Source organism: Hippichthys cyanospilos, chromosome 16, assembly GCF_059441005.1.
Source record: "Hippichthys cyanospilos isolate Australia breed blue-spotted pipefish chromosome 16, RoL_Hcya_1.0, whole genome shotgun sequence".
NCBI classification, from domain to species: Eukaryota; Metazoa; Chordata; class Actinopteri; order Syngnathiformes; family Syngnathidae; genus Hippichthys; species Hippichthys cyanospilos.
The window spans coordinates 5970560-5996498 of NC_142384.1; the positions used below are offsets into that span (position 1 = coordinate 5970560).

General features: G+C 38.7%; 2 protein-coding genes across 2 annotated transcripts in view; both read right to left on the bottom strand.

Moving 5' to 3' along the window:
* Positions 1-10536, bottom strand: part of LOC148410283 (E3 ubiquitin-protein ligase rnf213-alpha-like) — a 42101-nt gene extending 31565 nt beyond the window's left edge. The window contains exons 1-10 of the mRNA XM_088437396.1: positions 10520-10536; positions 7765-7872; positions 6394-6476; positions 5414-5692; positions 4946-5070; positions 4697-4825; positions 3138-3337; positions 2770-3032; positions 2448-2695; positions 47-226 (exon numbers count right to left, since the gene is read on the bottom strand). Coding sequence (XP_088293522.1) covers positions 47-226; positions 2448-2695; positions 2770-3032; positions 3138-3337; positions 4697-4825; positions 4946-5070; positions 5414-5692; positions 6394-6476; positions 7765-7864 — 1607 coding nt within the window. The 5' untranslated portion in view covers positions 7865-7872; positions 10520-10536. The remainder of the gene's footprint in view (positions 1-46; positions 227-2447; positions 2696-2769; positions 3033-3137; positions 3338-4696; positions 4826-4945; positions 5071-5413; positions 5693-6393; positions 6477-7764; positions 7873-10519) is intronic.
* Positions 10537-15562: 5026 nt separating this feature from the next.
* cant1a (calcium activated nucleotidase 1a) lies at positions 15563-25774 on the bottom strand. Its single transcript, XM_088435990.1, has 4 exons — positions 25642-25774; positions 19465-20133; positions 17646-17849; positions 15563-16373 (listed from the first exon to the last, which is right to left on the bottom strand). The coding sequence occupies exons 2-4, from the start codon at positions 20108-20110 to the stop codon at positions 16003-16005; spliced, it is 1221 nt and encodes a 406-aa protein (XP_088292116.1). The 5' UTR covers positions 20111-20133; positions 25642-25774; the 3' UTR covers positions 15563-16002.
* Positions 25775-25939: the final 165 nt, after the last annotated feature.

Genomic DNA, 25939 nt, shown 5'->3' on the forward strand with positions numbered 1-25939 from the left:
GCTCTAAGCTAAAGATGTGGGCATCTGAGCAACAGGGTGTTCTTACTTCCCCTTCCCATTGCCAGGGTTCGTTCCAAGACCTAGTAGACCAGTTTCAGATGTGAGCACCTCAAAGGGTCTTGCAGCTCTGCCTTCAAGGAGGTGAAAGAGCGGTAATGCCAGAATCCAGGCTACACTCCCAATTTGGTTCACAGTGTTGATGAGAGACAGCACGGCACTTGGTAGGCTACAACATAGAACCGCAAAACGCATTACAAACCAGATAATTATGTTTGACCGTTGTCATGCTGTGAATAGCATTTTTTAAACCTTAATCTGATTCCTCACCTTATTTTTAAAGGGTCTGTGTCAGGCTATTTTAAACTTTTCACAGTAAGTCATAGACATACTGTATACAGAATATCAATGGAACCTCCACATTTATTTAGGAGCGGAGACCTCCTACTCCTACTGTAAATCCTAGCTGCCACTGCTTGGGCTGAATGATATATCGTTCTGGGACCAAATTCATGTGCTCAGACTACGCGATTTCGGGATCGTCAAAGCTTCATTTTTGATTGAAGCAGAAATCACTTTTAATTAAATCAAATTGAATTATCAAATCATTTAAATCAATCATTTAATTCAATTAAATCATTTTGAATCAAAAATTGTTTGGTTCTGGATTGAACAATAGACCCTATCCCACGGATGAACAAACTATGGCCAGCGGGCCGGATCCGGCCTGTTGGTCTTTTTAATCCGGCCCGCCTATGATGGCACAGAATTAAGGTTCGGTTTGAATGATTCCATTCATTTCATTTTGAATTGTTATGACAGACATTCCAACACTAGGTGTTGCAGTAGGCGCAGTGATATGATTTTGCTCAGCCTCGAGTTAATGCTGCAAAGCAACAGGGTGTTTAAGAAAGAATGGACACATAAATATTTCTTTTTGTGTAGTCCGGTCCAAGGCTGTATGTCATATTGGCCAAGAAACCTTGGCCGTTTTAAAAGAATATAATAGCAGCCTTCATTTTTCCACCAAGGTGTCTAATTATGGCAGCAACTATTCAACACAAGCTTGTACAGCTACCATTGTCAGGTTGGTATGTAGCTAGCGTGCAGGCTTAGCAAAACACCTTTTTTCGAGCAACTACCATCCAAGAAGCAACCAGAAGACAAGTTATTTACCGGCTTTCAAACGAACAAAAGCCAGCAAGCCTTTCCCCGAAGAGGAGTTTATCAAAGACTGCAAGGTAGAGACCTCAAATATTTTTTGTCCTGAGAGCGGGGACAAATGTGAAAAAAACAGCAGGTCACTGACTTGCCGTATTGAAGTAATTGACATGTATACATTAAGTCTTAATGTAACTAGCAAGCAAAACAATAAAGCGGCATCATTTTCATTATTTTCTTAGGCACTTGATCCAAAGTTTTAACAAGCAAGCATCTGTTGGTTTGGGATTGCGATGACTGATATAAAGGACATGCTCCTTTCGAGATAATGGAGAACTTTTTGGATATGGAATCCCTGAAAGGAAAAAAAGGGGACTCATTTAACAGTGTATCAAAAGTCATACAGAGGCACAAGTTAACTTGGACTATGCTCGTTAACGTTACCACAGATGGATCACCAAATCTGACAGGAAAACACTGACACTGCATAATTCGCCAGAAAGCACTGTGTAAAACCATGTTGCAGGTTGACCACGTTGCCAAACCTGTTAACTTTAATCGACCAAGGGAAGTTCGCCATCACCAGTTTATTCTTTTCCTCCAAGAAACTAACGCTGATCACACGGAATTACTGTACCATTCTAATGTTAAGGAGAAGTATGTCAACATGTTTGGGAGCTCAAACAGCACATCATTTCATTTTTGAAGCTACTTGAAAATACTGACAATTTTCCAGAGCTGAATGACACAGATTGGCTTTGGGTGTTATGAGTGTTATGGAGTGATGAACACCTCAGACCTGTTCTGAGAATTGCTACAACAGGATTACCTCTAGACCTTAGCTACGTTTATGTTTGATATGTACTGTTAACAAATGCATTTGTTAAATATGCATTGTATCGTTGTATTTAGCTATGCACGTTTCTTAAAAGAAAAATTAAAAAACTAAATGAAAATAGCGGAAAAGAATAAATAGGATGGGGCAAAAAAAGGCATGTATTATAAATAAAACTCCATCGAGCCATATGCAGTAAAATGATGACAAAAGATGGCATTTTTCTTTTGCATTTTGGTGGCTGCGGGTGGATCATTTTAGTTTGACTTTATTTTCATGACTAAGAGGATAACTTGAAAAGAAATGTTAGAATTTATTTCTTATATTTATCGACACTAATATCTCACAAAGGTTTTGTAGCTCCCAGCGTTTTTTCAATGGGAGGCAGTCACTCAAAATACAGTAGGTCTGACTATTCAAAGTTGCTGACCTCTCCACCATATACTATACTTACCTTGGAAGGACAACAAATTCATGTGAAAAATCTTGCCAGTACTGGAGGAAGCCACTTTTGTCTAGTTTTGGTAAACACAGCGCAGTGCAAAGGCGGATTTGGAGTTCAGTGTCCAATTTGATATGGTACTTTTCGCAGACATAGAGCATGATAACAGCCGCTCGCAGAGGATCTTCAATGTAGACTTGCTCAGCATCCCCATCCCCAAGTAAGCCTATCAACATGAACTCCTTCATCATCGTTCCCATCTGGAAAATGCAAAGTGCTTTAGGAGTAATTGGCTATACCAGAACAGACTGGCTACACCATGGGCGGAACTTACATTGTTCTCGCTATGGTTGAAGGACAACCATTTCTTATGAGTAGATGGATTAGCATAAACATCACAGAACTGATTCAGCTGCTTCAGAAAAAGTTTCAAATTGGCGTCAGTCCAGCTTCTGAGACGCGCAAATATTGTGTCCAGCAATATTTTTCCTGCAATTTCTCGACTTGGTTCTTTCCTCTCTTGATTCCACGGCAGATGGATCGATTTGCTCTTTGGTGGCTGCACACATACAAAGTCATCATATTGATGCCAGTCCCCTATTTAAAAAAAAAAAAGGAAAACACAAATGAGCATACCTGTCTACATAAGATGTGTGAGTAAGTGACCTAAGATGTGTGAGTTATTGATGTAGTTAGTCATACCTTCTTCATTGAGGAGGTGAGTTTTAACAAGCAAGCATCTGTTGGTTTGGGATTGATCATAATATTGTTTGTAGCGTAAGTCATTCTTTTTGTTTGAGGCCTTATAGACAACATATTTGTAAGGTATTGACTGAGACACGATATTTGTTTTGTTTGTGTCTACATTGCCTTCGACCAGAAACCCATACTCTTCAAGATCCCTGATTAGAAAAAAAAAAAAAAAAAAAAACAAACGTTAAACAAGGCGGAGGATTTACCAATACTTTTGAACATATATGAGCTCTCACTCTTCTACAAAAATGCTTGATCATATTTAAAATTTCACATGTATCAGTGAATAAAATAGCAAAGGTTTGCAGTAAAAATGTATGAGCATTCTGCACCTCTCCAGCCCATCTTGACTATCAAAACATCACATTTTGTCATGACTATTGCTCCAGTACTATTTATATAGCAACGTGTGAGTTCCTTCACTGCTATTTTATATCTTTTTTTTTTTTTTAAGTGCTACAATGCAATGATAGAAGTTAACCAAGAAAGCACAAACAAAGCACTAAGCCGTGATTAGAAACCTAAACTTTGGATAGTTGGAGACATACTTATGAATACATCATCATTGTGACCCGGTAAAAGCAATTTAACAATATTATAATTGATCCTAATGAGAAATATCATTTTGAAAGCACTGCAATTGGCTGGCAACCAGTTCAGGCACCAGCAAGCCACCGACCCTTGTGAGGATGAACGGCAATAGATAAAGGATGGATGGATCTAGAAAGCAAATTCAAATTTGACCATCTTTGTTTTATAACATCAAGAAAAGAAACCGCATGAAAGAACTTTTAGAAATAATATATTATCGATAGCAATACCTGACCTTATTTCAAGACATCCATAAGAGCTTGGAGCAGTTTTACAAATTCAAATTAGTCAGTACAAATTAGACAAAGGAAAAATTAATTTCAAGTAACAATTGAGAACTTTCATTTTATGGCGATGACATATGGATAAATGTCACAAGACTACATTTCCCAAGGGACCAACAAAGAGCATCGTGAAAGTCTGAGATCTCAGTGGCCTGCAATACAATTCTGTTATCAGTGGCTATGTGAAGGACAAACCGCGATAGTCCGCTAGGAAAAGAACGAGGGCAGTGTTTTTTTTTATGTGGCAGGGTGCTTGCCAACCTTATTGAAGTTGCTTACTGCCAGTAATAGCGATACAGACCCCTCACACCATGACAAAAAGCACTCGCTGTTGATGTTTCATCATTCAGGAGGGTTAAGCAAATATTTGATAAAGGTGGAAAAGTTTATGAGTGTTACTTATCAGCAGAATGCTATATTGGAATCAGTCTAACTCGATTTAAAACAATCCGTCATTTTTCAACTGGGGAGATTGTGTGTATCAAAAATACTTGTATCGGTACTTGGAATCTGTATTAAAGATTATTCAAGAGCCGAGTAATAATGGTATTGATCTGGAAAAAAAAAGTATCCCTCAAATTTTAAAATCCATAAAAAATGCTCAGTCTGCTACAGCACATGTAAAAAAATTACCTGGTCACAAAAAGCTGCACAGCGAAGGCCTGTGACGCTAAAGGAGGTCCAGGCATGATGTAGATGCTATCTTGAGAGGGGTCAAATTTGGAATCCTTTGAGAGAATGGCATGGAAATGTATAGTGAGTCTGTTTTGGGAAGGTATGTAACTCGTCCTGCTTGAAGTGCAATTCCAAAGAGGGAAAAACATATTGTTGTTATTTGCATGGTGAACGTTTTCAATGGAAATCCAGTTGAAAGAAACAAACCTCATGGCTGTTGCTCGAGATGGCCTAGTATGTTGCGCATAACAGTCCCCATCAGACCCCGAGACCCCCATGTCTTCCACTGCATCTTCTGGGTCCACGCTGGAACCCGTGTCTGGAACAAATACCTGCGAGCATACGGTGAAAATATTAGAGGTGTGTCCAAAAATAAAAAGTAACAAAAGAATCAAAATTCTCATTTCTTGCGATTCAGAAAAGATAAAAATTCCTCAAAATCGGCTTTATGAATATTTTTTTAATCTGCTTCAAATGACATGCACTGCCAAAGAAGAATCAACAGCATCTAACCTCAGAAAAACCACACTAAAATATAAACTAATGCAATAGCCATAGTATATGGAGGACCGAAAAGGCCAAAATTCAATAAATAAATGTACCATTCAATAATTAAATAATAGTGTCATTAAATAATTAAATGTTTCATGAATTAAATAAAACATGAGCATGTACATTTTGGTCCATTGGCTCTTCAAATTTTTTGTTGCCGGCCTTGGACTCCATATGCTCTACTGAGTTGGCGTCCAAACCGGTGCTGTCATTGGAGCTGAAATCCTGAGTCGTAATTGCTGAATCTTGATCTGATTTTTGTGCATTGTGCTCATTTTCGTCTTCGTCCTGCGTATCGGATGTGACTTCAGCCTTATTATTAGTCTCATCGAAGGAACCAGAGCGGACCTCTATTGAGGAGGACTGCCCTGTAGTCGTTTTCTGACGGACCCTCTTTTTTGTCTGCACATAAAGACATCATGTGAAAATGTTAGTTACATAGTCCACCGTTTTCTTTTTCGGTATGTGATTGTTGTGTGGGGTGCGTAAAGAGGAGAGATAGACCAATGTTGACCAACTGTTGATTTCAGGGAACTATTTATTCAAAATTTTCAGTTAACTTAATATGAAATCAATCAATGTAATACATTTTCTGATAAATAGAGATGAAATTCCATTGATCCCTAGAACACTTTTATTTTCATTTGAAAATTTGGTTGGAAACAGAGATAAGCAAAATTTTCTGTGGTTTTAAAATTGTATTCTATAAACTCTAGCCAGCTCTTTACTTAAGGTTGAACATTTTAAGACATGCTGATGCTGAATTGTTGTGTCAAAGTTGCGCATCTATGCAATTGTGCACCGCTCTCACCTACTCCGAGCACAGGAAATGTATACAACGCATAAAAAAATAAATAAATCAACTCTATCTGTATTAGCATTTTGTTTTCCATATTCGCCTCACACACCCTCAAAAAGTTGATTTGGCGTGTGTCACACTTGTCACACGGACCATGCACAAAGACGCTCGCTCAAGTTGATTTGACCTAGTCTAAACTTATGTGCAACATCTTTTAGGTGATATAATGACAGTGATTACCAACTACATATCAATCTGGAGTTGCACCCAGTTTTTACAGAGAAGAACAGAAAATAATGCTCACCTTTTTATTAAACTTTTTGTTGTATACATATTTTTTGTGTTTCAGTGCCATCCAACCTGCTGCCAGGACGTTTCGTTGATTTCCTTCATGCAGATCAAAGAAGACAACATTTGGATTTAAACCCACAACGTGCAAAAATGTATACAAACACACGCACACAAGTAGTAGCCTAGTATTCATAGCAGCTGTTTTCCTGGGCAGTTATGCGATCACAAACTAGAAATTGCGAGTTAAACAAATGAACTTTTATCCTCTGTTGGTCGAGGTTGGTCTTTTTGTTGGTCTAGGTTGGTCTTTCTGTAAAATTAGGGTGTGTGTGTTTTTTCCTGGGATATTTTGTGTATGAAATGGTACTAGAGTACTGAGTTAATTACTTCTACTGGTATTGGCATGAAAAAAAAAATATCTACAAGTTTTTACTTTTATTTTTACTAATTGATCTCCAAATGTTACATGATTAATCAAGATTAATCACATCACTGTACAACTATTTTCTACAATGCTTGTAAAAGATATTTACTTGCGTAAAATCTTGGCGTTAACATAAAATCAGCATTTTTTTTTTTTTTTGTCAAGTTCCCATACAAAAGTTTTAACTTGAAGTTTAGGCCCCATGGAGGTAACATGATCTTGGCTTGTTTTGACCTGAGATGATACCCCAAAGATGTACAACTAATACGGTCTTTGAATTTGGTATTTGTTTGTCCAATGAGCCATAAAGCAATGTTTTTTTAAAAGTGAAGCTCTGTCTCTGTGTCGGTGAGTCTCCTCTTAGGTTTGGTTGCCATGTTAGCATATTTAGCTGTCGCAGGAAGTAAATGGAACTGAATTAACACTTTTCCTTTACAATTTGTAAACTTTAATCCCCCAAAGTCAACGCTTTAACTCAGCCCAGGCCAAAACAAGTGGCAAAAAATGTAGAATAAACTTAAAGACACAACAAGGCCATACAATGACTACACCACAATTGACCTACTCTAATTAGTAGACCAATAAACACTACACAGTTAAACTAAAACAGAGAGTTTATTTAATTTGTATGTTTTTTTGGTTTTGTTTTGTTTTGTTTTGTTTTTTCAAAAAGCCACCGGGTTAAGAGCTGTTGCATAGTTAGGTTCCTGTTAGTTCCATCGGAGGTGATTTCAAAATATCAATGAAAGTCGGAGTGATGGGGAAACGACTGTTATTATTAGTATGAGATAGGAGGTTGGGACCATAAGAAGAGTCAAGCATTCATTGCATTTTCACACATGAGTCAGCAATTCATCAACAAGTTGCTGAATGACTCTTCCCAATTGATGAACCAATTTTTATGTGGCAAATACTGGAGACATAAACTTGTTGATGAAAAGACAAAAAATAAAGCCTTACCTTGGTCGTTGGCAGACTGCACCGACAACTTGATGCCACATGAGCTGCAGAACTTATCTGTCTTTTTCAAACGATTATAGCCACAACTGACACACCGCATCTCCACACCTTTCAGGGACAGTAATATAAAAATATATTGCAAGCTGGGATGAATAAACATACACAACCGTATTTGTCAAGGTGAATGTGTAAAATGATCAAAGTTGACAGCATGCTATAGCACCATGTACTCCTTTAAATTAAAACAGCTGACCTTTTGCTCAATTTCAGGCATGGGCCACCAGTAGACTTCATTAAAACTGATTTCACTGGACAAATACCGTTTAAAACGCTAGGGGTGTGTGTGTGTGTGTGTGTGGGGGGGGGGGGGGGGGGGGGGCGGGGGGGGGGGGGTGTCGCTATAATTATTGACACAATTGATGTGCTACAAGTGCAATCCGACTCCACTTGTCGGATTTTTCGCGCTTTTCTTTTAAACTGCAGTTATAAACTGGCGGTTTAAAAAAAGCATTTCTGACGTAAAGTGTCCCCACGTAGCAATAGTTTCACGACAATGATGCGATTCTGACATTCTGGGAAAATGAACATCTCACATTTTAAACACAACTCCTCCAAACATTTAGTAACAGTGCAGTAAGAGCACACAACTCAACAAACAGGCTCGAAGATAGGATTTCAAAAAAAGCCAGGCCCAGGAAGTGGAAACCCTTGCAATTTATTTTTGAAATACCTCAAGTAGAAAGAAAATAACAATATTCACGAGTTCCGCTTAAACTTTAGCCAATCCTACGTGTGCTTCCCCTGACCAGGTTAATCACTGCGGTCAAGCGGTCCCACTAGTGAAAACAAAGTCAAACTAGCCAGACCTCACAGCTTATTTACTCGGCAGTACGGTAAAGGGCAGTCAACGAGAGGCGCTCGTGAAAAGCTTTCAAAGTAAAAGATATCCGCTTTGCCAACATGGACGTGAAAACGTCGGGTTAAAAATGAATTTAATTAATGTGGCTTGTTGTAACGCAACATATCGACTTATGAAAAACACGTCAACAATAATTTCAATCTTACGACGAAATAAATCAAAGAGTTTCAACTAACTGTTTTGTTAGTTTTTATTATTAAAAAGGACCCCAATGGTATCACAACATTAGACGAATCCTGGAGAAGCCTTACTAAGTACAGGTCTCTCAGGAAATGCTGTCTCCTCACAATCTGGTCTTGAAAGTAAAAAAATAAAAAAAAATAAAAAATTAAGTTCCCTAAAACATCAATACTTCACTGTCATGGGACCTGATTTTACATATTTTCTTTAGCTATCATAATACCAAACAAGTCTTGGAAGACACTACACAACCCCAGAGGTCCCCAAAACTGGAGCCCAACAAACGTGGCCTTTCAAAATAAGTAACCACTGAAAATGACACATTACACTGTCAACATGTCACATATTTTAAAAAATCATTAAAAAAAAAATCTTTCGCTATCGTAATACCACACCTGTCCTTGGGGACACTGGAGAACCCCAGGGGTCCCCCAATAGTGTCTCATCAAAATCTGATGTGGCATTTCAAATGAGAGACTACTGAAAATGACACATTACACTGTCAAAATATCACATATTTTAAAAAAAATATATATTAAAAAAAATCTTTAGCTATCGTTACACCAGACCTGTCCTGGGGGACACTAGAGAACCCCAGGCGTCGCCCAATGGGGTCCCATCCAAATCGTATGTGGCATTTTAAAATAAGTGACCCTTGAAAAAGACAGATTACACTGTCAATATATCACATATTTAAAAAATAATCATGAAAAAAAACTTCTTTAGCTATCGTAATATGACACCTTGTATGGGGGATAATAGAGCTCCTCAAGGGTCCCCCAATCGGGTCTCATCAAAATCTGATGTGGTATTTTAAAATGAGAGACCCCTGAATAGGCCACATTACACACTTGTCAATATATCACATATTTTAAAAAAGTCATTAAAAGAAAATCCTTAACTTATCACACCTCGTCTGGGGGATACTAAAGCAGCCCAGGGGTCTACCAATTGTGTCTCATCAAAATCTGATGTGGCATTTCAAAATGAGTGACCCCTGTCATTTTCAAGGGTCACTCATTTTAAAATGAGCCACAAGTTTGGTATTACGATAACTAAAGAAAATAAATAAAATCAGGTCCCATGACAGTGAAGTATTGATGTTTTAGGGAACTTCTTTTTTGTTTTTATTTATTTATTTATTTTAATTTTAAGACCAAATTGTGAGGAGAGAGCATTTTTGGGAGACCTGAACTCAGTAAGGCTTCTCCATGTTGCGTTGCCATTGGGATCCTTTTTAATTATAAAACAACAAATAAAAGTAATGATCTGAAACTCTAATTTATTTCGTCCCAAGATTGAAATTATTGTTGACGTTTTTGTTTTTTTTCCTCCCATAAATTGATATGTTGCGTTACAACAGACACATTCGTTAAAGGTCATTTTAACCCGACGTTTTCACCTCCATGTATGCAAAGCGGATATCTTTTACTTTGAAAGTGACGAGCGCATCTAGTTGACGGCCTTTTACCGTAATGCCGAGTAAATAAAATCTGAGGTGCGGCTCATTTGGTTTACCCTTCGATGATGGGACGGTTTGACCGCATTATTTAATCGGCAAATTGTACACACGTTTGAGAAGCATCGACGCGGAACAATGTTGCAAAAGTAGACACTTCAAAATTAAATTGCATCTAATCTCGTTTTAGCTCTTACCCGATTCGGGAGAAGACACGTCTTCTCCACTCTTTCGTCGATGTGGACAAATCTGAGGCTATCAAGTAAAATCGAAAGGGTGGGTCGGCAACTTGACTTTCACTTTCGTTTTCTCCGAAACTAGAGACCAGGGGTTCCACCTTTTGCTTCGGGGAACACAATGACTTTTCAAACTTTACAGCAGAGTTGGGTCAGCAACAAGGTATGATAAATTAAAAAAAAACTGCATTATTAACCGTACGCAAAAGCATGAAATTATTCACATACTTTCTAATGAGAAGAGCGTTGCCCATCTCTCATTTCAGCCTGTGCAATTCATGTTGTGGCAATTCGCAGAACAGATCTAATGTATTCGTCACTCATCTGCAATCTGTGGGGTGCTTTGTCGGTGTTCAGCGAACTCATTGTCTATTCTCACGCATTATGGCTGTCGAGCATCCTCTATGTGTTTGAATTTTTGCGTGCACTTAACGAAGCCCAAAACTCATCCAGTTCCAGGGAGTTGAATTTGTTCTTGAACACAAGAATGTCACATTGGAGATCTATCGGTTCAAACCACAACTTTTGTGGCATCATATCCAGGTCTTGTGAGAAGGACCATTACACCAGTCATACGAGAGTTCTCTGTCAATATTTCCAAAAATCACAAAACCGATGTCAGAATTCCTCATGCAGGTCAGCCAGTGATTTCCTACATATTTTTTTCACAGGTTGAGCGGCCTCTTTTAAAGGTAACATGATATATAAGTACTGGTACTTTCTACAGTGTAATGTAAGCATATGACTTACGTTTGGCACATTGGAGATTTAATATCCAAGAGCCTATAATAGAGATGGGAAAATCAGGTCCAAATAGTAAAAACCCTACCACAGTGGTTTTAGCCACATGTGCTTTCACTTAACAAGTTAATGAGCTCATTGAGTGGACTTTGGTCATGACTGACTAAAAAAAAAAAAAAAATCAATGCTGTCATCTGATGGCCGTTAAATCGCATTGTAACTACTGTACTGAGTTTTCAAGAATGAATGCAGGAAGTTAATTTGGTTAGAGAGGATTTGTTACAGATGGGCAGGATAAAGATTATGAAGTTCAAATGTATGTTGGAACGTATGTATGTATGTTTTTGTTTTTTTCAACTTTGAAGCAACGATGCCAAGTAATTCGCCAGTTGGACAAACCCGGAAAATTGCTGGGACATTCATTTCCAAATTTAAAGCCATAGGGCAGGGGTGGGCAACTTCAAAGGCCGGTGTCCTGCATGTTTTCCGGTTTTCTCTCCCTAACACACCTGATTTAAACCATTAGCTCATCAACAAGCTCTACTGGAGCTTGAAAATAATCCTAATATTTTAATATTTCGGTGTAATTTGTTTGTGTCAAAATATCTGTTTATTTCACTATATAATTGTTCAAACCAAATAAATGATGTTGCTCTGATGTGCACGCATGGGAGGATTTCTGTTACAGTCCACGTAGGGTCAGTATTGTGACATCTTAACCCGCGTTTTGTTTCTCATTGTTTAATTGTTTGAATTTAAAATACGTAGACATACATTTGTTCACATTATTGAAATGTTTATAATCAAAACATGTTGACACGGATCACTCTAAATATACGATTCGCATTAAGGTGCACGTATGGGGGTACTGCTGTAATATCCTTGTTGTCCACGTAGGGTCAGTATTGTCCCATGTTCACGCGCGGTTAATTTTTTCATAGATGAAACTGCAGACAGACGGTACGTCAGTGTGTTAAGTACGTGGATTGAACCTGGCTGGATTCATTTCATTCATTGCTTATTTTATTGTCATTGCTTATGAGTCATAAATTATGCGCATTTATTGTATTGTCATTGCTTATGACTGCTAAAATGCTGACTAGAGTGGTTAACTTGTTAATGGTCATTAATGGTCCAAAATAGCCTTCACATTAATGTAAACCATTTGCCTCATTTTTTGTTTTGCATTTGCCGCTGTGACTTTAAATAAGATTACTTATAAAAACTTTAAGTGATTAATAATACATGTGATCTGAACAGATTTATTTGTAGTTGCTCCATTTTTTAATTATGGTTTCAAAATACAAAACTCATACTGTACACAACATCACCGACCAAAATTTAAAAGTAATGTTTAGAAGTAAGTGTTAGATTATTTGTGTTATGATTGTCGACTGCCGATTATGGTCGAAATAATAATCACGATTATATTGATATCACGATTTTTCATCATGTTTGGTCATACAGTGGGCCCCCGTGTTACAAAATTAATCCATTCCGCGGTTGGGGTCGTAAAACAAATTGGTCGTATGACGGGCAATCCAGACCTATGTTAAATAGTTAATGCCTTTAGAACCCCAGGTAAAAACATCAATATTGTAAGTACATAATAAATATTGGTACCAAAATGGTATAGACATATATATATATATATATATATATATATATATATATATATATATATATATATACATGCATAGAATCAGAAAACATCATAAATAAAAGTAGAATTTAATAGAAAGGATTTATTTACCTTTGAGTGCCGCTTTTTATGTCCATATTCCCTAATAAGGGTTATCTCCAGCATCGTTTCCATATAAATCATCTTCTTACTTCTCTCTAACATCACTAGCAATCTTGGGACCCATGGCTAACCCTTTCAACTTTGAATTAAGCTGTAAAATGCACTATAAATATGGTTTTGTAACCACTCACAATCGAACAAAGCTTTAACCTTTCCGCCATTTTGAAACAAGTGAGGCCAACCAATAGCAGACTACCATATCCATGAGGAGTGGCGACCAATAGCAGACCACTATTGTAGTCACGCGTTGCATGGAAGCAGTTAGACGGCAATAGTAAATAAGTACAATTACCTAAAAACGCCAACAAATGGAAGCAAAACACAAATATAGCCAAGCCCCTAGGGTCATGACAGTTGTTTGGTTCTGATAACGGGGAACCTTTCATAAAGAGGGGATGAAAAAACTCAATATTCCACATCGCAACATGAAAATTTCGTAAATCAAGGACCTTGTAACACGGGGGTCCACTGTACATGTCTATTTATTGCCCTTTTTTCAACAATCAGTATATAAACACGGTTTTAAGGCATGATACTTTCAAATAATAACAATAAACTACAATAAATTAATAAAGTAAATAATAATTATGATTACAACACACAGGGCAACACAGCTACCTCACTTGCTGAGTGCAAACCATTGAAAAAAAATCAAGCCTATTTAGAACCAAGCACATTATTTACTTTTCAGCAAACTTTATTTAATTAGCAGTCAAAATGCCCATTTCGTCATTTCAAATAGTCACGTTTTTGCCAATTTTTAAAAATGGGTCTCAATTGAGTTGGGAAACATTGCCCTCTGGTGGCAGGATGGCAGAGTGTATGAACTGACTTGTTATCCAAAAAGTGCTTGACTTTTTAAAATATCGCAAGGATCAGCTTAATTAATTGTGGCAGCGAATATCGTGGTTACGGTTCGAATTCAATTAACTGTGCAGCCCTAGATTTACATTAAGAAATTGCTTGCTGACAAATGATAACCAGAGAATCCTGGGACGATGTTCCAGCCCCTTCCACTGCAGTCCGTCACTTTTTCAAGCAACTTATGGCCTGAGCCCAAATTGCATTTTGCTTTTGGCCAGGAAATGCAATATATATATATATATTATATATATATATATATATTTAATTCCTTAATTGACGGTTTTTATGGTAAATTCAACCTCAGCAATACTGTACTTTGTTTTACTAGTAAGGTATGTGACAGAGGAAATTTAGATACAGTAAATGTTAATGAAACCGTCAAAAGACAAAATCAAAGTCATGTATGTCATATTAAAGTTCATCCAGAGGACATTATTGGTAATTGCGCGACTCGAGTCCTCTGAATTCTCTCATATGTGGAATGGTAAATATGGCTTTAATTTGTTTCAATTACAGCATAGCTGTAGAGCCACAGACTTGGCATTTGTTCTAAGTGTAGTTACAAAAACAAACAAAAACAAGAATTTGTATGAATGCAGACGAAAATAGATCAACGAACAACGGACTAGAAAAAAAAATATTTCGCCCTCGTGGTGGCGGAAGGGTGGGCAAAATACAATGACAGACTAGGAAAAAACATAAAATTTCGCTCTCTAGTGGTAGCAGAAAGGCGAGCAAAATACGGACCAACAATTACAATTTTGCTTGGCTCAAAAAAATGATGGACAGATGATGACGGAAAGGGGACAGGGCTCTGATGAATGACGGACCAACAGAAAAAAAGGTAAGTAGTCCACCTCTGTGGAACGGTGGCTTTTAATGGCGGAGGAAAGACTGTCTAGTATGTGCTGGAGGAGAACTAAACAAGTCTTAGAATAATCAGTTTGTCGTACATTCATTGGCAATGGAAGACAGGTGCGGTCCCGGAGCGGACGTCTTCCACCATTGCGACCATTTACTAAGGGGAAAGTGACAGGATTGTAAACGACACAGAAGTCCAGTGCAGATGATCCTCTCATCCTCAAGATGAAGACATGTATTATTCCTTCTTTCTATTTTCAAAAAGCAATAAAAAAAATGAGTAAATGACTGTGTTTTAACCCATTTAATCCCCAAAACTGTTTTTTTAGGAGTCCAATTTTTCAATTCCCAGGATTCATACATTTTTTCCCCTCAATTTTGTAGTGCTTGGCTAGGGGAAGCACCCCCCCCCCCCACCCCCCCCCCCCCCAATCACTGGTGCGAAATCAATTAAATACTTTGGTAATCAAACATTAAAATAATCAACTTCAGTACTAAAGTACCTTGTTGCTACAATTCGAATGTAATTGAGAGTATAAAAGTACTAAGTAATCACTTCCTTCCTGAAGTATTTTAGTACTTACTTAAATTGATTACCTTTGTAAATTATTCTATTTACACAAAAGTAACAAAGTAGCAATTCATTACTTTTTTTGTGATCACTTAAAATTAGGGATGCTTGATACTTTTCCAGAAAGATATCAGTATCATCATGCAATTGGAGTAGAGTGGAGATACAGATATAAATAACTGAAAGAAAAAAAAAAACATTTTCAACACAAACCTATTCCAATATAGCTTTTACCATATAATATCATAAAAACAATGACAATTTCGTAATCTTCTAATTTGGAATTTTGAGTTTGCTTTAAAGTGAGCGAGCAGCTTATACTCTTTCTGGCTACCATTGCACGTAATTCATACCTTGAAAAAAAAATTCAAGTATCAAGTCGATATGATACTTTGGTGTTGGTGCTCGCCCATCCCTACTTAACCCCCCCTCCTTTTTAGGAGGATGATGGAATACAGTTCTGGAAGACAAACTCAAACCAAGGACCATTTGGTGCAATTTTTCTTCAAATAAATGCTCAAAATTATGCTGTCAAATTTTTCTTCCAGAGCTGTCCCTTCTCATTTTTTTACAGTGCCAGTTCAAAATAGAAAGAAGAAAGTTTTAGATGAATTCCAATCCCTCATATTTGACATCACCGATTTTCGTCTCCGGTAGGAGAATGCGTCCGTCCAGTGTGAAGGCCACGATGTACGTGGCGATCTTCCCCGCGTCTTCTTCCGACTTGAGCGCCAGGATGATCTGGTCATCGGTGTTGGGTACAAATTTGAAGGAGGAGAAGCCGTGGGTGAGGTGGAGAGGGCCCACCCGGCTGACCGTGATGTCGGTGAAGTCCGGCGAGCAGCTCAGCACCAGGTTGGTGCCCCGCCGCTCGTCCGCCGTTTCCTCGTAGCGCTCGGCGCTGGCGCGGCGCGGAAGGAAGAACCAGCGCTTTAACGTGTCGCTCCATGCCGCTGACTCGTGAATGAGATAACCTGCGCCGTAAAAAGAGGAAAGTGACGCTTGAAGGAAGCTCAGGTACATAACTGACGGTAAAAGTTTCATTTTCATTTTTGGTACAGGTATATTTCAGTGACGCCTTCAGAAAATGTTCATAGAGTAATAATAGCCATTTAAAATCTTGGGGTGTCGCAAAAAAATCAAAAGCCACCTCGAATGAAGAAAGATTCAGCTTATGAAGCACCTTTTCAGAAAACGAGTATTTCTCCTAACAAGACATTTCAGGATAGAAAAGGCAACAATTGTTGGTGTAGAACAGTGCTTCTCAATTATATTTTGCCAACCCGCCCCACTCAGAAAAGAGAAAACTTTTAAGATTATTACGGGTTACAGCTTAGTCTAAAACAGAAAAAAACAAGAGCATCAAAGTGCCTGAAACTAATTTTTTTTTTTTTTTAAATCCTATTATTATTATTATTACTGTACCTACTGTAAAAATTGCCTCCTTAGAACCAGCAAATCTTAATCAATTAGCAGTCAAACTGTCATTTTCGGTCATTTCAAGCCAAATTTATTCCAATTTTTTGCCAAGAGGCTTTTTCAAAATGGGTCTCAATTGACAGCGAGCACTATATATTGGAATCAGGTGAGAAACAACGCCATTTCACACTGGTAAATAATATATTGTGGTGAGAAAAGCAAAGGCTTTTGCCATGCACACATGTGAGAAACATTGCCATCTAAAGGCTTTTAAGGTGGAACTGAAAGCCGAAATCTCATGGAGCAGAGGATCGGCTTAATTAACTGTGGCAGCCGATAACGTGATTGTGATTAAAATTCGATTGATTGTGCAGCCCTACATTATTGTCTCATTTGATGGAATTACCTTGTTAGTCTTTGTACTTTAGTGATAGCCCACCTTCTCCAGCCCAAGTCGGCGTGTCGCGATCTCGTTTGCTTTTTCCGGGTGAACGTAACAAGCGATCGAATCGGAGACCAAACCATTTTGCCATTTTTGCTAGCTCTGATTGGCTATCTTTGTGGCACATTCGTAACGTGTGGCAAGCTGAGCGCGCGCAGGGGACAAACTCGGGCATCCAGTCGAGCGAAAGAGGAAGGGATATCGTGAGCAAACAGTGAGAGATTTTGCCTGACCAAAATCTATTTCTGCGCTCCCAATCTTTCATTGCTCGCAATATTGCTCTCTCAAAAATCGTCTTTGCTTGCTCACGATAGTGGCAAAAATCTAAGTCCATACACTTTTGGGACCTTCAGTCAGTCTAAGTAGTTTTGTAAGCTTTGCTGACCTGGAGCGTGGATTCCTGCGGCCGCCTTGAGCGAATTGTACATGGGGACCCAGTTGTTGTGCTCCACTTCCCCACGGAAGCCCACCACCTTCACCCACTCCGGGTTGTTATTGACGAACTCGCCCGCCGTGGTGGTCCATTCCTTCCCCAGGCCGCCCACGTACAGGTGCTCGTCCTTCACCGCCATCCACTCGGCTTTGAAACCTACCAAGGGAATGGACGTTACGCCGTGAAAAAAAAAAAAAAAAAAAAAGTGAAATTGCATCAAAGAACACTTTCATTGCAGGACTTCCTTCCGACCTGTTCCTTCTACACCAAAGCAGGAACACATTACAGGAACACATTTTTAACAAATGAGGCTAATCATGCAAAATTTTGATCTGGAAGAAACATAACGTGGCACGGCTCCCACAGAGCAAGATAAGAAGCGCAGTTTTACAATATTTCTTGGATTGTTCAGATAATATATTTAAGATAATGGCTATTTTGAAAACGTTTAATTGGTTAATAATAAGGTTTCAACAAATTGATCAATTTATCTGGAACTGACTCTTAGAAAAAGGCGGTGAAATAAGAATTTTGGTATAAAATAAACAATAACACATTACAACATTAGACAAAGATAGGTTTTAATTCGCACATTACATAAAAAATGTTTAATAATCAGATGATTTTTCAAAATATTCTCATGAAACAATTAAACAACTTATAAATGGCGAGGCAATTTTCTTTGTACGGCCTTAAGGAACCAAAAAAAAAAAAACCACTCAACATACTAAATTCTTCATTATTATTTTTTACAATCCGTTGGGTAATCAATTATTAGGACAGTATTGATTCTAAGGATAGACCGATAAACGGCATTTTGTTAAACACCAGCTGTCTGAAAAAAAAAATATAATGGCCGACAACTTAAAGCCGTGTTATCAAAATTATTCGTTTGAATTTTCATTTAATTTTATAGGGAATTCTGCTGACTGGGAATACTGCACCTCTTTTTTTGGTTGTAATCAAAGCCAACAATAAGTGAAAGTGGAACATTTCTCTTATTTTGAAATTTTGGACTTTACTTACTGTCAAAAACAACAGGAAGCAATTGTTTGAGTTTGGACGCAACTGTTTGAAACATACTGACGACCCTGGAAATGTGAATTCCCAGATTGTTGCTGTGTTTTTTTTTTTTAAAACGACAGTAATTTTGCACAGTTGTCTGATAAACGTATTCTTAAAGACAAATCAACAAAGTTATGAGTTGGGAGTTTATACATATTCTCTAAAAAAATTTTGACCAATATTTTCCCGTTCACTAAAAATCAATATCGGCTTCAAATGTCGGTTAGCGGCCTCCTTGACTAGTAATGATCTGCGCCGGACGTTACCTAGCAATCCATTTTCAATGGTCGCTTATTCCAACCGTCTCTGGACGGTGGGCGGGGGACACCGTGAACCGGTTGCCAGCCAATCGTAGGGCACGCAGAAACAAACCATTCACGCTCCCAATCACTAAGTTTTAGAGTGTCCAAAATACTTTCCATGCATGTTTTTAGTATGTTAGAGGAATCCGGAGTGCCAAAAGGAAGGCCAGGCAGGCACGGGGACAACATGCAAACCCCACGCAGGAAGGTCGGGGCAAGCTGAAATTGAACCCTGAGCCTCTGAACTGCGAGGCGGACGTGCTAACCACTCTTCCGCCGTGCCTCCCCTATCTCTAATCAATTTGTAAAAGTATGCCAATAACCATATTTGGGCAAACGGTGCTTTGAACGCAACAAGTCACGCTCACCATCACGTCAATGATAAGCAAATGCGAAGGAACAACCTTTGGCTACGTTGCCATCGCCGTCGGGTAAGATGACCCAAGGCACGGCCTTGTCGCCATCGATGTGGTAGACAACGCCCGTTCTGTCGTCCACGCTGTACAGCTTCCCGTTGAACGCCACCAGCTCCGATAGCTCCATGCCCCGCCCCTTCTCGGCCAAGTGGCTCTGCAGCACCGTCTTCTGGGCGTCCCACTCCACCGATACCTTATCGCCGCTCTGCGACACCAGCAGGTAGCCACGCCTTATGTAGCTGAACCACGTCAGCGCATCAGCCATACGAGAGTCGGTGTCCAGGTCGGCGATGACGGCGATGCGGTAGCGCGTGCCCTGTGCCGTGCGCTCGGCCGGGCTGAGCGGATAGGTGTCGTTATATCCGGTGGCGGCCCGCGGCGCGTCCTGGCGGCTCACCCCCTGGCTCCCGTAGGCGCCGGCGCGGGGGCGCAGGCCGGCGTTCAAGTGCATGTAGAGCAGCAGGAGCACAGCCAGCGAGACGGCCGCCGCCACGATGGGCCGCCACTTGAGGCGGAAGCGGGGGTCGGCGCCGTTGGCCATGGTCGCCAGCATGGGGAGTCTCCCGACGGAGATGCGCAGGCCGTTCATGGGCTCATCGTGCTGCAGTTGAGCGTAGGCCGCAGATGCAGTCATAGAGGACGGAGGCCGAGAGCGACCTGGAGAAAACAAGTTCAAGTAGGAGTCAGCTATTTCATTCACAGTTTTGTGGCTTTTTTTCAGGATTTAGGCGAGATCAGTTCAAAAGTCTTCAAAACAAATCTGAAGTTTCTATGGCTAGGTTCACACTAGGCAAGGGATGATAAGCGGATTGGCAATGTATTGCTGTTTTAAAAGACATGGGTATTTAAAACCGTCAAAATCTGTCATAACTGGTACATTTTTCCCCCTGCCGTATTGTCTGCCTTAATGTGCAGCTCTCAGCAGCCAATCACATTGAGAATGCCGTCTCTAGATGCTTAGCACCGACCAATGTTTATTTCGAAAAACGGCAGATGGCATTTGGAACTGACAGCATTAGAAACACCAGTCGGCGTCAAGCGCAAAAACTGCCGTTCCAAACGCCATCTGGTGTTTTTCAACAAGAACATTGGTCATTGCTAGACAACTAAAGCAATGGTTCTCAAATGATGCTATGAGTACCCCTGGGGTACCTGGAAGGAATTCCAGGGGGTATTTGAGATTAGAAATAAAAACAAACAATCATGCAAAAATCATTTAAAAATGATTACTGAATTAATTCAATGTTTTAGGAGAATAGAAGTTCATAAAACAAATGTTATGTTCAGTGTCCGTTATTCAATTGAATTATTTTAAAAAGCTATATTCTCCCCATACTAGAATGGTTTGACCTAATTTGCCGCCTCTCGTTACCTGTCAAGTTAAAGATTTAGTTTTGTGAACAAATCTCTACTATGATCCCAAAGAGGACACTTTAAGTTGAAATTTTCTGTGGACAAATATGTATTTATGATTACCAGTATTGCTTTTTGCAATACATGTTGATATATGCTGATTATTTTTTGTGCTTAAATATTGATGAATAATTGAGTTTATGACTTTTTTGTGAACACACCTCTACTGTAATCCCAAAAGAGGACAATTGATGTTGAACAAGTATTTATTAATAATCAAGTTAATGATTTATTTTTGTGAACAGATCTCTACTGTAATCCCCAAAGAGGACACATTATTTAATATGTTTCTGTGGGCACATGATTATTTATAATTTCCTTTTGAGAATAGGTCTGACATTTTTACTTACTTTATTTTATTTAACCAGGGAAATCCCATTGAGATAAAAAACTCTTTTTCAAGGGAAGTTATGTTGATTATTTTTTGTGGACAAATAATAAATAATTAAGTTATTTCTTTGTGATAACAGATCTTATCTATGATCCAAAAGAGGACACTTCATGTTGATTATTTTTTGTGGACCAATACAAAATAAAGTTTGAATGGTTCTAAAGTTTAATAAATCAGACATTGATCGCATGTTTTATTTATTTATGTATTTATTTATTATTTATTTTTTAATCCAAAAATGATTTGCACTGGTTAAAGGGTACTTGACTGAAAATCTTTTTCACAGGGGGCTACATCACTGAAAAAAGGTTGAGAACCACTTGTCTAAATTGGTGTTTGAGTAGCAGTCTCGGACGTTACTAGGAGCAAAAAGTAGCATAAAAAGCTGTGTTCCAAATGGCATGTGACGCAACAAATAACAAATGCAGATTCGCGTTGTACAAGCTCATCCACTTGCCATAATAGATTGAGCTTGTTTGCAATGTGTGTACAGTATGTTTGTGGGGGAAATAGTCAATGTAAATAGTAAATAGTATAATCCACAGTGTACTATTCATTCATAAACATAGTAGCTGAATGATTGATTTTATCTGTTATTTCTAAGTGTTGTTATTTTATACTAAGTGCTCATATTCCAGTTAAAATTGCTTCAATTCAATCAGAAAGATTTCATGTATATGTTTGTTCTGAGCAAAACCCATGTTGCTTGCTGAAGATTTGTTTTAATGTTTTAATTTAACGTGGTAAATGTTTTTTAATTGTAACAAATGCCGTATTATATATTTTGTTGAAAAATAAACGTTTCCATAAAGTAGGAAAATTGATATTCAGCAACAAAGAAAAATGGCAATTTATCAAAAATAAATAAATTAAAAAAAATTTTAAAAGTTGAACTTAAGTTTTGGAACTCTGCGGCTCGGTGGGGCAGTGAATAGTACGTCTGCCTCACAGTTAAAGAGACCCGAGTTTGAATCCGGCTGGCTTTGGCTTTCCTGTGTGGAGTTTGCATGTTCTCCCCGAGCCCACATGGGTTCTCTCCGGGTACTCCGGCTTCCTCCCACACTCCAAAAACATGCCTGGCAGCTGGCAGGTGAATTGGACCTGCTAAATTGTCCTTAGGTGTGATTGGGTGCGTGAACGATTGTTCGTCTGTGTGCCCTGCATTTGACTGGCAACCAGTTGAGGGTGTCCCCCTCCTACTACCAGAAGCCAGTTGGGATAGGCACCAGGAAGCCTGCACCGCTTGTGAGGATAAGCAGCTCTAAAAATGGAAGGATGCAATACTTTTGCTTAAGATTATCATACCGTCACACAGCTCAATGCTCAATTCTAATTGTGTGTGTGTGTGTGTGTGTGTGTGTGTGTGTGTGAAATCTGATCATTTTTGCAAGGTTGTTCCCTTTTTCAAATAAATGCTACAAGAAAAATGAAAAGCAAAAAACAAAGCAAAAATGGTTTGGAAAGTGTCATTATTATTTTGAGACTATGATACACAAACTGTAGTCCATTTGTCATCTCTGCAAAATCTTTTTCTTTTTTCAAAACCGACAATATGGGTATTTAGTCAACATTCTTGGCAGGCCTCAGGCAACTTTCAACTGTTTATTTTATGCAAGTCTAGTTGATTTCACATTGGAAGTCCACTCGAAGTCAACATTGACAGTGTTGACCTCTGGAGGCCTTCCTAACTGTAGAGAATACAAACAAGTTGTCAAGCACAATAGTCATCTCGTTGTAGTTAACCTTCTACATCATAATACAATGATTTCTTATCGTCAATTATTTATTGCAAAGAACCCACCCCAGAAAAAAGAAAACATTTTACGACTCACAATTCGGTGTGGTGACTATAAATGACATCATTATACATGAAAATTGTTTGAGTATACCTAAAATTGTATCCTTTTTAACAGTAATGACAGAAAAAAAGTAATTGATTTTGAGCAAATGCTAATGTTACTTTTTAAAGCATTTATACAGATTCCATCTTAAAGACACAGCATGGAATATTAAGCGTTGCTGTTTACTGGTGTTCCGGGAACGCAGCACACGCACTACAGCGTCAAAGAGAGACCAAACATTCGCTTAGTGAGTGAAAGCGTTAGCAAATTCAAATACAATTCGCCATTGGTTTCAGTGCATAATAGCACCGAACCTACAAAGCTTGGGCAAATATGTCAACACTGGTTAGTTACCCCGGGCTTCTGCGGACATTAAGAAAATGAAAACACAACTGTTTCCAGTCAAGTAAAATGTAGCGATCACGCCACACAGGATTAGCAGGCGTCAACACAACTCATGCAGCGGTTAGCTGCAATAGAAGGAAAGCTACAGGCTAGAGGTAATTCCTTGTTGTATTCCGATGTTTTCTTTTATGTTTGGTGGATAAACTCTAATATATAGAATAACTTGCTGCGTGGAGCAAACACCTTCCTCCCCCTCCGCACATCCTTCTCGTTCTTTTATTTACGATTGGCAAACAAACCATCCATTTCCTTTTTTTGAATTTTTTTCTGTATTTGAAAAACTATAGCTTAAAGTGTATCAAATTTACTGAAAAGAAAAAAGTCAATCCTTATTGAAACTAGAAACATGTTTAACCAACTGAACTGTTTTATGCTGAAAACAAAAATCAATAATAGCAAATGTAAATTGATCAGGAACATTGCCAACAATATTTTAACCTAAAGAAAAAGGTATGAAACTGTGATTTTTTTTCTAACATTTCTCACATTAATAACGAATGTGATTTAGGAGAAAAAAAAATGACAGCGACTGAAAAAGTTTAGAACTTCCACAAATCCCCACACCCCTAATAGGTTATAAAGGGCCAGCTACACTCTGGACATAACTCTATTTCCTAATCAGAACAAATGACACACCCTTGATGTCATCAGCATTGAAGACAAGTTAATCAGGATGTACAAGATGGACAAGCGAGTCAATTGACATGCAAACAGAACAAAAACAAAGCCCATCTTCAGTGTAGTTAGTGAGGAGACATTCTTCCTCTGGATCGACTCCTCACGAAAGTTACAGCTGACTTCTACTTCTACGGGGGCTCTTGGCAGCCTCCATGTGTAGCAGTGAAAGAGCCTTTGACGACAGTGGGGCCCCACTTGCCCAAACCACGACAGCTCCCGCGAAAAGCGCCTCTGTGCTGGGACAAAGGGGCTTACCTGTCCGTCTCCTTCGAGCAGACCGCCGCTCAGCCTGCATCGGGTTCTGCTGTCAGTACCGCGCTGTTGAACTTTAACTACATCTAAATGATGGTGGCGTGGTCCAAAGGTGCGGGGCGTTTTTAAAAGTCAACTTTGCACTACTTGCATATCGTGAAACTTGTATTATTAACCTGCTTGGGAATATACAAACCCTGGGGTAACAACACAGTGACGAAATCACACTGGCCAGAGGGGAATAACATTAAAAACTCATGTGTTAAAAGGACACAACTATATTCAGTAGTTAAAAACTCTTAAGCTGTAGGAATAAAATGACTGTCTTGTTTCGGTTGAACACTTGGTCCTACAATGCTGATGTGTTTTACTACTATTTCTGATGGCAGTACTTGGCATAGTGTTGTTGTTTTTTACAAAAGTTGCTGTTTGAGCACCATCGGCTTCGAGAAAAAAGCAAACTGAGGTCCAAAACAAGTGTTTCTGTTATTTCCCCCCCTTGGGGTATTTGCTCATTTCTACCGAGAACATTTTACCTATCATTATCTTGAATCAACATCCACAGGTTATTTTACCCACATAAAAAGGCAAAGATACTAATTAGTGAAGTGTAACTATAGCTCTGTGTATGTTTAAAAAGCGGGTGTGTACATGTATATTCACTGTCACAGCTTTACTCAATTAATATGAGGCAACAGACTACAAGCAATATTACTCGTTACATTCCTTTGTTTGGTATTGAGTACATATTAATTAAATCATGATTAGCTTTTAATAGACAACGAAAGGGAACATTTTTTTAAATTATTTTTTATTATTTCGATGTGTAATTAAAAAAATTACTAGAACTAGTACGTAATACAAATATTTCGTGATGTGAAAAGTAAATATTCTAAATGTGTAATTCAGTGTTTATATTTTTCACATAACTAAATATTTTCGTTGGGGTGTTAGTAATATTTATTGTTACGTCATTTTTTTTTTCCTTAGTGTAGTCATAAAAAAATTAAAGTGTATTTAAAAAAATAAAACCACTAACTTTAGCACCACAAGTGACTCCTACATCAAAAGAGCCTTCGTGGACGTAGCTACAAAGCTAATGCCCTCTCGTCCCTCCACAAGCGCCCGTTCGGAGCCAACGATTCTAACAAATGTGTCATTTTGCATGTTCCGAGACAAACTCACCCAACACTCACAGCATCCGCTCTCCGTCCACCTTCTCGCGGAACTCTCGAGTCATCGTTGCCGACTTTTGCTCGTCTCCGACCTGAATCCACTGCTTCAGTTTTTCACTATACTTCCTGGTGCAGTTTGATGACGTTAACCGGGGTTGCCTTGACGTGATTGGCGTGTGCCGTATTCATGACAGATTTTTGCACCGGGCGCTGTGAGAGCCACCTCTGTGTGTTAGTCCCACACCGTCGGGACAATCACTAGTTAAATATTTGTTCAAGGAGCAGATGCCTGCACACAATCCTGTTGG

Coding starts and splice junctions, on each gene's coding strand:
- cant1a (XM_088435990.1), bottom strand. CDS start 20,110: ATGACTGCATCTGCGGCCTACGCTCAACTGCAGCACGATGAGCCCATG. Junction 17,850..19,464: donor CGATGGCAACGTAGCCAAAG/GTTGTTCCTTCG, acceptor TTCCCTTGGTAG/GTTTCAAAGCCGAGTGGATG. Junction 16,374..17,645: donor CGCAGGAATCCACGCTCCAG/GTCAGCAAAGCT, acceptor TTTACGGCGCAG/GTTATCTCATTCACGAGTCA.